Source organism: Cinclus cinclus, chromosome 4, assembly GCF_963662255.1.
Source record: "Cinclus cinclus chromosome 4, bCinCin1.1, whole genome shotgun sequence".
In the NCBI taxonomy this organism is placed as follows: Eukaryota; Metazoa; Chordata; class Aves; order Passeriformes; family Cinclidae; genus Cinclus; species Cinclus cinclus.
Window position 1 is genome coordinate 29,925,613 of NC_085049.1, and position 12,337 is coordinate 29,937,949.

Genomic DNA, 12,337 nt, shown 5'->3' on the forward strand with positions numbered 1-12,337 from the left:
AATTGAGAGGATTCCAATAAAAAACACCTGTCCTTAATCTTATTTTGCTTTGATTTGGTTATTGTGCAGACAGACCTTCCATGGGAAGCAATGAAGAAGCAATTTTGCCTATTGCCTGTTTCCAGTTGCAGAACACTCCTGTATTTCGTATTTCATTCATATGAGGCCTTGACTCTGGTTTATTTATTATCTCATTTATTTTTCTCAGATCTAAATAAGACTGCACTCCTCATCTGTTTTCTGAATCATATTCAGTGTAATGGGAGTATCCAGAAGGACAAGTTGTAGCTTGCTGTGGTGGAGTTAAATTTTACCCTCCTTGTCTGCCTGAGTGGGAGTGAGGGACTCCTCTAGCAAGCAGTTCAGCTCAGGATCCCAGTTCCAGCCACTTTGTGCTGGAGGATCTTCTGCCTCTCCATTGCTTGTGAACAGAACATGGGAGATGAGGAAGAAAGGCGCACTGGGTTAGGATTTCTGTATTTCCCTTGAGTTTCCTTCTACAGCAGCCTCCCAGATTTCAGTGAAGTTTCATCACTACAGTTAAACTAGAAAGGGTATCTGGTGGGTGAAAAACACCCAGCCAAAAAAGTGATCCTCCCCAACAGGAGGGGTGTTATTTTACCTCTATCCACTAGAACTGGTTGGAGAGATTGAATGCTTTTGTTTGTTCCCTGTCCTTCCCTCCTACTATCATCTGCCTCTGTTTTCCTGCATTTTGTACTATTTTTTTTCCTGGTGTACATCTTTCCATTTCAAAAATTGAGATAAGGATAAAACTTTAAAATAAGTTGATAGATTTCCAGTTAAAACTTCTCATTTTTTGTAGGCCCAATGTGTTTTGCAAGACTGATGGTTTCTGGAGGGTTTTTATTCAGTGAGTAGAAAATTCAGAGAAATTACGTAGAAAATTGTGTTGCTGTGTTTCCTTTTGTGTCTCTTGGTTGGTCTTGGTTTTGTTGCAAGAAGAATGGCTTCAATTACAAGCACGAAGTCACTTCTGGCTTCAAGCAAATAAGGTTGATCTAAACACCTGATGAGCACTTGGAAATTTTTATTTTACTATCTTCTTATCAGCACAGGGACTGAAGAGAGAGCTATCCACAATATTCCAGACCCTTGAAGAAAAGATAGATTTACTGGACAAGCCAATCTTTTAACATTATAGCTCTATAGTGTTCTGTAATGGATTTAAGTGTCTCCAGACATAAATCCAGCAAATTTAACTGGCCAGTGCTTTGAGAGATTTTTCCTGTTAGTTTTGACAGAATAGTGATTCTGCATAACAGTCACTGCAGTTTATTTAAAGCAAAATCCATTAGCAGTAAATTCTGATACTTTTTGGTAGGTTTTTCATATAGGTGAAAAATCAGATAAATTGATAAAACACATAGAGTAGCATCACTTGTGTAAGTCAGTGTGGTTTGAGGCAACAGATGAGTACTTATATTTAAAATGTGTGGAAACTCTCAGTTGTCTGTTCATTAGATTGTGGAGAGATGCTTTGTATTTTTTCAGAACTCTTGTCATACCTATAAATACTGGTTCAGACACAGAAAATAATTAAGTATTGGAAAACATCTTTGCACTTCCCCCCCTGAAGTCACTCTCTTTACAGAAGCTTCTACTCTGATGCAGTTGTTAGTATTACTAACTTTTGAAGTGAGTCAAAGTACTTTGGTTTTGTGATTTAATGTATTTGTATTATGTTTCTTTGTATTTTATCAAGGAGTGACTTTTAATGTATTTTTCTTTTTTAATCTACTCCTCCATTGCTTGACACCATCACATGAGCTTGTGGCTACAACAAAACCTGTGAAGAAAAGTGTTTTTTCTGTGTTTTCCTTGAGGTGAAGAGTGAAAAATGTTAAATAATCTCTTTGTTTACAGCATCTAAAAGATTTATAGCCAGTGCTACAACTGCACAGTGACATAGATTAGTCAAGAGGAGCACGAGGTTTTGACAATTTTACAGTTTCCCTGAAGTGCATGCTATCCACAGTACTTTAATCCAATTATCATGCACAATGTCCTTTTGATCATTTATTATCTTTTTGGAATTACCATATGAAGTGCTGTATGTAGTTATTGATCGAGCCATTTTCCTGGTTTCCCACACACGTGGTACTTACATGGCTTGTAGGAAACTGATTTTTTTAGATTGTTTTCTCTTAGATGATGAACTTAGTTGTTAGAGACCTTCTTCTTAGCGAAAACATACCTGTTTGGGCTGTAAAGATTCACATTGTAGGTCAGAGCAGTCCAGTTAATGGTAATAAGGGAGCTATTCCCTGAACTGAGGGAAAGAAAAGGAGCTTTTTGGGGTGTGATTAAGCCTCCTCTCTGCCCACAAAAAAAAAAAAAAAAAAAAAAAAAAACAAATTAAAGAGTGCTAGTTGGCATATCTTATTTCTTATTAATATTTTAGACTTTTTCAGTTTCTTTTAAACTGACTCTTCTTATGTTTTATAAAGAGCTTCTTTTAAACATTTCTGAAATCAAGGGCTTCATCTATGTGTGGCAGTCCCTGGTCTGGAGTTTGCTGGTGTAATGGATATACTTTTCATTAAAGGAATCAGATAAATACATTTGTAAAGAGATTTTTATATCTTTGTCACTTTTCAGTGCTTACAGTAATTTTAGATTCTTACTAAATGTTTTACAAAGTCTGAGATGTTAAAGAAATATTACAGTCATGCTGAAAGTAAATTTTTAAGTCAACTGTACAGAAGTTAATATAGAGACCTAGGAGAACTCAAAAATGGATATACTAGTAGATTTTAATTACAGTCATGAAAGAAGAAAAATCAGGAGTAATCTGTGATATCAGGGGCTTTCTTTTCTACTCATCCTTCATTTCCTTGAATAAAAAGGCATAACATCTTTTCAGTCTCTCCTTATAGTTGCTGTTGTCCCTTGTTAGCTGAAGTTTTGGCTCATGCACTGTAGAATGAGATGTGCAGACTCTGTAGCTCTGATGAATGACTTCCCACCTCTCCTCTTCATCTTAGGATCAAACCTGGCAAACAGGTTAGTCTTGTATTGTTGCTGAGCTTCTGGAGTTTTACTGAAGTATTACATTTATTTGTTAGTCTGATGCTCCCTGATGCAGTTCTTGATGGACTTTCAGAACATATTTTCCTCTACTTTTTAGATTACTTCCAAATACCTGAAACCCAAAATCTTAACAGGAATGTAATTGTGCCGAAGTGAACATTTGTTCCATAAATAGAGAATAGAATGCAGTAACTTGGTTGTGTAAGAACAGAGGTTTGTTGTGCCTCTGGGCTGGGATGAGGCCTTGCAGAGTTGGTTTACCAAAAGCCCAGAAGAGGCAAACCCATTTCTGGAGCACAGGAAAGCATTCAATGCTTATGGCTCTTACAGACACCATTTCTGGTGTGACCATTTGCATCTTTGATAATGAAAATATATTCTCATCTAAAATAAGCTGGTTTTACTGTTTTCTTCTACCTGTTTGTGATTTAGAAGTTAGCTAATTGAGAGGAAGATACCCCTCACTTAGGACTTTTGCTGTTGATGTTCTCCAGTGCTGTGTGCAGTGTTTGTTGGGAGCAGTCAGTATGCAGGAGATGCAGAAAGCTGAAATCCATTCTTTATTAGGGGAATAAACAGTGCAAAGTCACTGCTCTGGGAGGGGTAGGGTTTTGATGTTTTGGCATGACTGAATAGTCAGGTGCTGTCGGAATCAGCAGCTGCTGCAAAGTTGTGGGTGTTACGAGATGGAAACCATTGACTGCAGTGCTGATTATCTAAACAGCTCTTTTGTTTAGATAACTAACAAGCAGCAGTGGAATTTCTTTTCCTTCCATTTTCTGGGTGACTTCTTATCAAGTATGACAGCTTGTCATGGGCGATCATCGTCACATTAGTCCTGTGAGAATGGGTCTGTCCCTCTGTCCCTTCCCTACGCAGGGAAAGCACAGGTTCACACAGGGGTTGGTACTTGCACACACTTGTTGCACTTGACTCCAGAGTGGTGATTCAGTTCTTCAAAGAAGCAATTGACAGGGACTGACAGGGCATTAACCAAAAAGGAGGAACACTTTGCTCCTCTCTGGAATTTATTACTCACAGTGGCAAAGAGACACTACTTGGAAAGGGATTTAAGGAGCGAAGTTATTCTGAACATGTGTGGTTAAGTCAAGTGGAATTTAATTTGCTATCATTTCTTCTTTTAGACTGGTCACAGAAATTTATGAAAACAGTTTATACTGACTCAGGCATACACTGGTTTAGAGGGATTCTTGTGCTGAGTTTTTAAGCATTAACACACATTCAGTGCATCAGTACCGTGGATTTTTTAACTTATTTTTCAATTGTAGGAGACCTTGAAATCTTACTGTGTAGTGGTTTTTTAAATACAGAAAATGCACAGTGTACTTCACTACACATCTGTGTGTGTTAAGTGTTTTTACAGTTTTCACACAACCTTTTATGAAATTTAGTGATTATATGTGTCCATTGTGGAAAAATAGGGAAGGCAAGACAGCACTTAGAGTGAGTTCCAGCAGAGAAACAAACCAAAGAAAACAGGCCTCAAAGCTGTCATTCATAAGACCATCAAATTATGATTTAGTGCCTTCAAGACAAGAATGAAAAAAGATGTGCCAGAAAGCTCCACTGGCTGTTACAGGACTTATCTGAAGATCTGGATGTGAAATGAAAGTGATGAGGCGGGAATCGATTCTGATGATACCAACATTACAAATACAAATCCTTTCCCTTTTTGTTTTCTTCAGCTGAGTGAAGAATGTCTGTAGAGCAGAACATTGTCTAGGTAGAACTGTAGCCCTTGGTATAGGTGAGAAGAAAGGGTGAGAAATTCAAATGTCCTGAATACCTGGGTTTGTTTGGAGACAGTTTTGTGTTTCTTGGTAAAGCATAATGATTAAGATGACTGAGGGTCTATGTAACCCTAACTGATAAGGCTGAAACAGTTTTCTGTTACCAATGTCTGGAGTCAGCACATAGAAAATGTATTTGTGATGCCAAACCATGGCATGTGAACTTCTGGGGATATGTAGTCATTTCAAATTCCTTAATTTCTGGGTTAGGAGAGGAGAATTGACAATTGATGGACAATTGTGAGGTCCTATGCCTCTAGTCTTACATGTGAACTCTGTGTTAGACTGTGGCCTGTAGACTTCTCATGACCAGGGAAATGATACACTGTTCACAGGTTTCAGGATTCTTCATTGATGTCACTGCATGGTTGCTCTGAGGATGTTGTAGATTTTGCAAGTGTCAATATAAATTTTATATTTTGCTACTAAAAATCAAGCTTATACCAGACTACTTTGTTTTAGTGTAGTTTGATAATAAATGTATTGGGTATAATGGCTGATTGTTTATGTGTCTTGGTTTGATTTTGGTCTTAAATTGAAGAATTAAAGATGTTGCTTTTAAAGTTCCTATGTATTCTGTTTGTAGCCTTAAAGTTTGTTATGTTTTTTTTTTGTTTGTTTGTTTTGTTTTACATTTTTATTTAAAACACCAGTTCTACCTTGAAAAGGCCTGGAAGTTTATCTGTTTCTGGGTTTGTGTAATAAAACTTTTGTAATAAACCCTCTGGAGGGATCATAATTGTTGCTGTCTGAAATCAAACTTTTGCCTCAAATTCCTTTATTCATAATAGTTCAATACCACATTCTATTATCTACCTTATTCAAAATGTGGAATTTAAACACTTGAATGATTTCTCTGGTTTCTTTCAGGGACTCAACAACAGCTTATGGCACAACATGCTCTGGAGAAAGAGGCTTTGGAGAAGATTAAATTAGAAATCGAGGAGGAGCTAAAACGTCTTGATGAAGAAATCTTGGAAGGTGCTCTTCAGGTTTTCCCGTTTCAATCCATAATCTCTATGCACTGTAATGGTGGTTAATTTGTAACAGGTACTCCAGTTAAAGAGATTTTTGAATATGTTGAATCTCTTTATCGTCCTCCCCCCCAAGATCTGTACACATTGTCACATGGAGTAAAGTAGTTAAACATTACCATTTGGAGTGGTGGAGCCTGGCCAAAGCAAACAACTGGATGACATTTAATAGGCTGCTGTAAATAATGAAAAGTAAGCAGCCCTTAAGCTGCTTCACTTGATGGTAGAAATCTTCAGGAGCTAATATTTCAAGGAGTGTGGATTTAAACAGTCAGATTTCTCCCTTCCACCACATTTATTTTTTGTGATGTGCTTTGACCTGTAGATGTGGTTTTTATAGGACTCCCAGCAGGAATAATTTCAAACCCATCTTTACTTGGCATGTGTGTTGCAAATCAGAAATCTGAAATAGAAACACTCTAGAGCTGTTTAAGTTCATTCATATGGAGCTTTCTTAGAAGTTTTATATTGAGAAGAAACAGGTTATATGAATAAAATAATATTGAAGAAACCAATACTCTAGGAGTGCTGCAGAGATGTCCATGTGTGGACAAATGTACTTGAAAAGAGGCTCTTCTGCTGCTCCATCTGGGCTGGCATCAGCTTAAAATGGGAAAATAGCTGCACATTCAGCAAACTTGCTGGTTAGGATGCAGTTGTGAAACAAGAGCTGGTGGGGAAATGTAGCTCAATCTCTGCCTTGTAAATAGCACTTTCAGAATGTATTTGGACCTTATTTTACTATGATTTGTTCATTGCATGCTGTGTTTTTTTTCATCCCTCATGTAAACTATGTCAACTGATGGGATAAAAAATCTGGGACTGTTGATGTTCTTCTGTGAATCTGTTTTATTTTGTGTACCTTTTTCTCTCAGCGTTTACCACTACAGGGTTTGACTGCCACACTTCCCCAGTGTTCAGCCCTGCCAATCCAGAGAGCTCAATAGAGGACTGCCTGGCTCATCTGGGGGAGAAAGTGTCCCAGGAGTTGAAGGAACATCTGCACAAAGCACTGCAGAGCTTGCTTAGCAAGTGAGTTATCATTTGCTTTTTCAAAGGTGTTTCCTTTTGCACTGTGACTGCTGCTGAAATGCTGAAGGTGGGACTGCATCTTGTATTGCAATTACCAGCCTGAAATTTAATGGATTCAGATGAACTACTTGAGGCTTCTCTGAGTGACCTCCAAAATGTGTTGGTAGAGAGCTGGAGTTGGAAGGTGCTGCTTTAGGAAGAGTTGCATAAATGCAGCCGTGCATTTAAGTAGTTCTAGTTTGTTGATACCCTGGTGCTCAAGACTTCCTGTGTTTTCTGTAGGAAAATATTTGCATCCAGGTAATTTTTTTTTAAATGTATGTACATACATGATGTCTGAAGTGCCTGTGAAACTGTGTTGCCTTTTTCTAAGGCAAACTAGAGTTACTGTTTAATCTCTTGATAATATCCTTCCTGCAGCTGTTCCTACTCTTCTCATCCCACTGATTGATTTGGATTTGGTTTCAAAGAATTAATGTGCCAAGGACGTGAAGAGAGTGCCCTTAAAATGACAAACCCAAATTGTTTTCCCCCCTGTGCTTTAAGTCTGTTCTTTCCCCCCTATTGCTAGAATAGTGCTATTTGGTGCAATACTTATTAATTTGGCTTATATTTTCCTGCACTCTGACATACATATAAACAAGTGTTATGGTACAGTAGGCTGTTAGATTATGACAGGTCCCTGGAGTTCAATAAGCAATTTTCTGTCTAATGCCAGTTACCACTATTTCCGTTAAAGTGAAGTTTGAGCTTGCCTTGTGTAATGATCTGGCTGAGAACAGCTGCTTTTGAAGCAGTGCATCTTCTGCTATCACTTGGCAGAAAGCCTTTGCTGTTATTTGACTCCTAGATGCCAAATGATCTTAGAGGAAAGAGTGTGGAAGAGAGGAATTTCATCATCCCAATTCAGAGAAGCAGGGATGTGATAAATGCAGAATAGAGGTTTCTACTGAAGTATGAAGGGGTTTTACAATCAAAAGTGCTGTTTCTTGCAAATAAAAGGTTTCAGCTCTAATATAATGTTAATGCAGTCAGTCTGTGTTAGTCCATAACCTGTATTGTTTAGAAAATTTTACTCTCCATTGGCCTCCAGCTCAGGTATTAATTTCTCACTAGAATGTTCTGTCTTTAAAGTATTAAATAATAAAAAACCCTTAAGATCTTAGAATTCTGTAGCATATCAGAGAACCTACTTATCTAATGTCTTTTAGGTTGTAGAGTATCAAATTGTTAAGAAGTTCACTTAACCAATTACATCAATGTGTGTAAGTGGGAGAAAGGTGATGCCATTCTGACCCTGTCTGGTGCTGGTGTTTTATATCCTGAAACACAAGACCTGCTAGCTCTTGAAAATTACTTGCTGTAATATATGCAGAAGATTGTGTTCTCTGGAAACTGAGAACTTTCTTTTATTCACATTCTTTCGTTTCCTTTTATAACTTTGAGTGTTGGTTTAACTTCTGCAGGCCGGTGACATATCAGGAATATCGGGAGCGCACGCAGGAGGCAGCTGCTCATGCCACTGGATGGAACAAGGTAGCAGATCAGTGACTTGCACTGGGATGTGTCTCATGTCTCTTTGATGTCCATGTTGTCTGTACTAGGTACAGTTGTGCTTCACAGAGGGCCAAAAATAGAAAGAACTTGGTTTTAGTATGACATAAGTTACACTCTCAAAATGGTAGATGTGCACATAGTGGGTAGTTTTATAGATAATTTAGCTAGAAGTTACTGAATGGAAGTGTTAGGTCAGCCTTCCTTTAGTTCGGTAAAAAGAAAAGTTAGACATGTTGCTTGACTTATTTTTTTTAAATTCCCAAGGGAAGTTAATTCCTGCAGCAGTTTGGAACAAAGTCTGAGATTTTTTTTTCATAATGTTTCTCTATTCTTTCCCTTCTCCGATGTCAGCTTTAAAATATATGTAAAAAAGAGTGCTGAACATGGTGAAAATAAAAATTGACAGTATCTTTGTGATATTTAAATTGTTCACAAAATGTAGGGATGGTGTTCCTACCTGGTTTCAAGGGTGGTTATCTCAAATGATAGGAATCTTCTTTTTTAAACAACATGCAAATCTGTAAATGAATTATCATAAAATACTTTCAATGTAAAATGAGTAGATTACTCTTCCCAGATACATCTTTCATTAATCATTCAAATTCATCACCTTAATCATTCTCTGATGGGTTCAGTGGGCATGAAAAAAAGAATGAAAGAATGAAATAACTACTTGCAAATTTAATCACAATTTGAGTGTTAAAATGTAGACTTAAATTTAAAATAGAACAAGAAATCTTTTTCCCCTTCTTTGCATTTTTTTTTTCAGGAAGACTTTTCCCTGACTAGATTTCCCTGCTTACTTCAGAAGCTGTTCATCTTTCCAAGGGTGTGGGCACTTGTAAAGCAGTTTAATAGACATTGCATGACAAATTACTGCCTATGGCTCCAGCAATTATCACTGCTTTATGTGTATGCTCTGTCAGTTTGTCATCTTGTGATTCAGAGCATTTTGGTTTAAACAGCCATGAAATCTGATTATCAAGAAGGTGGCTTAAGCTAGCACATTTCACTTTTCAGCTGGTGAAAGCTAAAACCAAGCATAAAACCAGTCATTGTGGCTCAGCTGGCAATGGAGGAGGTGCATGGGGCTTCTCAGGTCAATATACTTTGGGTCCCACCTCCTGAAGAGGCAGCCCTGGGTGGCTAAATGGGCTGCATTTGAGGGTTTATGATCCAGCCTTCATAGCTGCTGCATTCCTGCAGCCCCTGGGGCTTGTGGGTTTCAGTCCACATCAGTTTGTGGTGGAGAGCATCATCCAGAACATCTTTGTCATCAACTCCGCTTCCTCGTAGCATTTGTTGCTACAAAACATATAGTCCAAGAGCAAACCAGAGTGGAATTTTTGTACCCCAGCACAGCATCTCTTTGTATTGTTTTTCTGGTAGCTTGGAGCTCCAGGAATGCCCAGCAGTTCCTTCAATAATCCTTGTTTTGAGGAGGTGGAATACATTTGTGGTGGTTTCATTTCCTTTTAATTTCCTTTATCATCTTAATCAGAATTGTGTTTTAGAAGAAATCTAGATACGTTTCCTGCTGTTTCAGGTCAGCTTAATTTTTACTTTAAAGAATCTGTTAGAAAAACGTGTTAATGTTGAATTCTGTAAAGGAAAAGGTTCTTCATCTTTTATTTGAAATAAGGCTCTCATTAAAAAAAAATTCCAAACCACCTCAGACAAGGCAAATTAAATTTCTATAATAAAATTAACATAATAAAAATATTAAATAGTCCAATGCTGAGTTTTTATGCTTTTTGCTTAAAACTAGATATTATATACATATATCCAAAATGCATAATCCCACTGTTGTGCATCATCATAAAGGATGAAAGGATAACAGATACTGTTATTGAGAGCCAGTTGAACTGGTGAGAAGGGCAGCAGTCATCTTAGTGTCCCATTCTTACTGATTAATGGGAGCAAAGAATAGTGCAACAAAAATATAAGAAATAGTCATGTGAAGAATTAGATTCGTTTTAGCTTGGAATAGTCAGAAGGTACACAGAATAGCAATAATTTTGGATACAGCTTCCTCAAAAAATACAGCTTCCTCAAAGCCTCTGAACTCTATTTGGTTTTTTCTTGGGTGTTTTTTTTTTTTTTGTTTACATTTAAATTTGTAATATTGTACAATGGGATTGCAATAGTGTAGTGGACACAAGTGTTTAATTTACACAATCAGCTGTCTTCTGATCGTAAAGTGGGTTTTATGATTCCCTAGAAGTTTTCTCCTGCCAACTATTTTTTGTGTGTGTTTTTCTTCAGTGAAAATATAAATAGCCTCTAGCATTCCTTCCCAGGCATCCTGGTGGAGGGAGTTGCAGTTGCTTTGAATTGCCAAAGCTGTATTTTTACTTTGTTCCAGTTAAATCTCACCACCATTCACACAGCTGCTTTACTGTACAGAAAGGTGTTGTTGACTTAGATGGAAGTACTGTGAGGTAATTTCTTTCATGAATTTGGGGACAGTCTTGTGCAAACCTGCTTCTGTTCCTACTGGTTGCAGAGGCAGGAGTGTCAGTAATTTCAGCAGGAAGGGAAAGCTGGGTGGTGTTTGTTGGTAGAGTTTGAGTTTGGTCCCTCACTGTGAGGCCTGAAGAGGCTTGCTGAATTTGGGGGAATGGGTGGATTAGGCATCAAGTAGGCAAAGGAAGAAGGCAACAATCATGTTCATTATGCCAGCATTTGAGCTCCCTTCATGTCCCAAGCAGCCTTTCCTTGCCTTTGTTTCTCTTGCCTTCATCTGACAGTAAATGCCAAATATTTTGAGATCCCAGTGTTCATGCTGCTGTAGAGTTATGTGGGTGTGCCCAAACCCTCTGAAAGATGCCTCACCTTGACGGCCTGGGTTTTTTTCATCTGAAAAGACTGAAGATTCCTCTTAACACCTCATCTTGACCTTCTTCTTACGTCTGTGCACTTGTACAGATCTGTGATCTTACACCTGTTCTGCCTCTGAGTTGAGATTAATTGCAAGAAACTCAAAAACCCCAACACCTTTAAATTTCTGGCACCATGACATCCCTAGTGAAGTGTTAACAGTTACCAGTGTTAACTGTTCATCACAGAACAACAGTACTGTAACCTGTCTGCCACAGTCTTGGACTCCTTTGTTAGTCAGATGGAGCATCTTAAATTTATCAGATTATGGACATTTTTTAGGCCCTGTCTGGTTTTAGTAGTCAATCTCAGTGTGATGCCACTATGAATATAGTAAAAATCTCGGTTTCTGCTTACTTTGCCTATTCATCTTCCTCCAGCTTTGTACTCTAAGGTGTGATTTCTAGTAATTGTAATGCAGGGTATTTACAGAGAAGAAAACCAGGCTGATGGGGGAAGAGACTGGAAAAGGAAGGAGGTATTAGGAGTTGAGTATGAGCAGTAGTTGAGCCTTCATCTCCCTTGTGCAGCTGGGAAACAGCATTCCTATCTGCACAGTGAATAGATGTGCAGTGCAGTTGCCTCAATTAAAATGCAGTAAAACAAATATTTTTCTCTTGTGTCATAATGCTTTTTCAGATGCTAGTGACTTCAGTCCATACCACTTTCCTGACCTTGGCAAGCTGGTGCATATAAACATTGCTCAGAGGGCCACTTGCATGCTCTAGGCAAATAAATTTAGAGTTTAAAAGTGCATGTTATTTAGGCAAACAAAAACAAAATTTCAGAAGCAAGTTTCTAGAGCCATATAATGTGAAGGAGCTGTTTTCATGGAGTCTTGCATCTTCCAAAGCAATTTAGGTTAAGACTGAGCATTCCGTTAAAAAGTTTCTAAAGAGGAATGGTAGTATGAAATAAGGGAGGAAGGTCTCTCTCTGTTAAATTTGGCATCAGAGGGAGAGTTTGACA

At 37.9% G+C, this 12,337-nt stretch overlaps 1 protein-coding gene across 3 annotated transcripts in view; it reads left to right on the forward strand.

The window, feature by feature from the left end:
• Positions 1-12,337, forward strand: part of BCL2L13 (BCL2 like 13) — a 33,426-nt gene that overhangs the window by 7,805 nt on the left and 13,284 nt on the right. For all 3 annotated transcript variants that reach the window (XM_062491900.1, XM_062491901.1, XM_062491902.1), the window contains exons 3-5: positions 5,736-5,846; positions 6,775-6,931; positions 8,398-8,467. In XM_062491900.1, the coding sequence (XP_062347884.1) occupies positions 5,736-5,846; positions 6,775-6,931; positions 8,398-8,467 (338 nt within the window). The remainder of the gene's footprint in view (positions 1-5,735; positions 5,847-6,774; positions 6,932-8,397; positions 8,468-12,337) is intronic.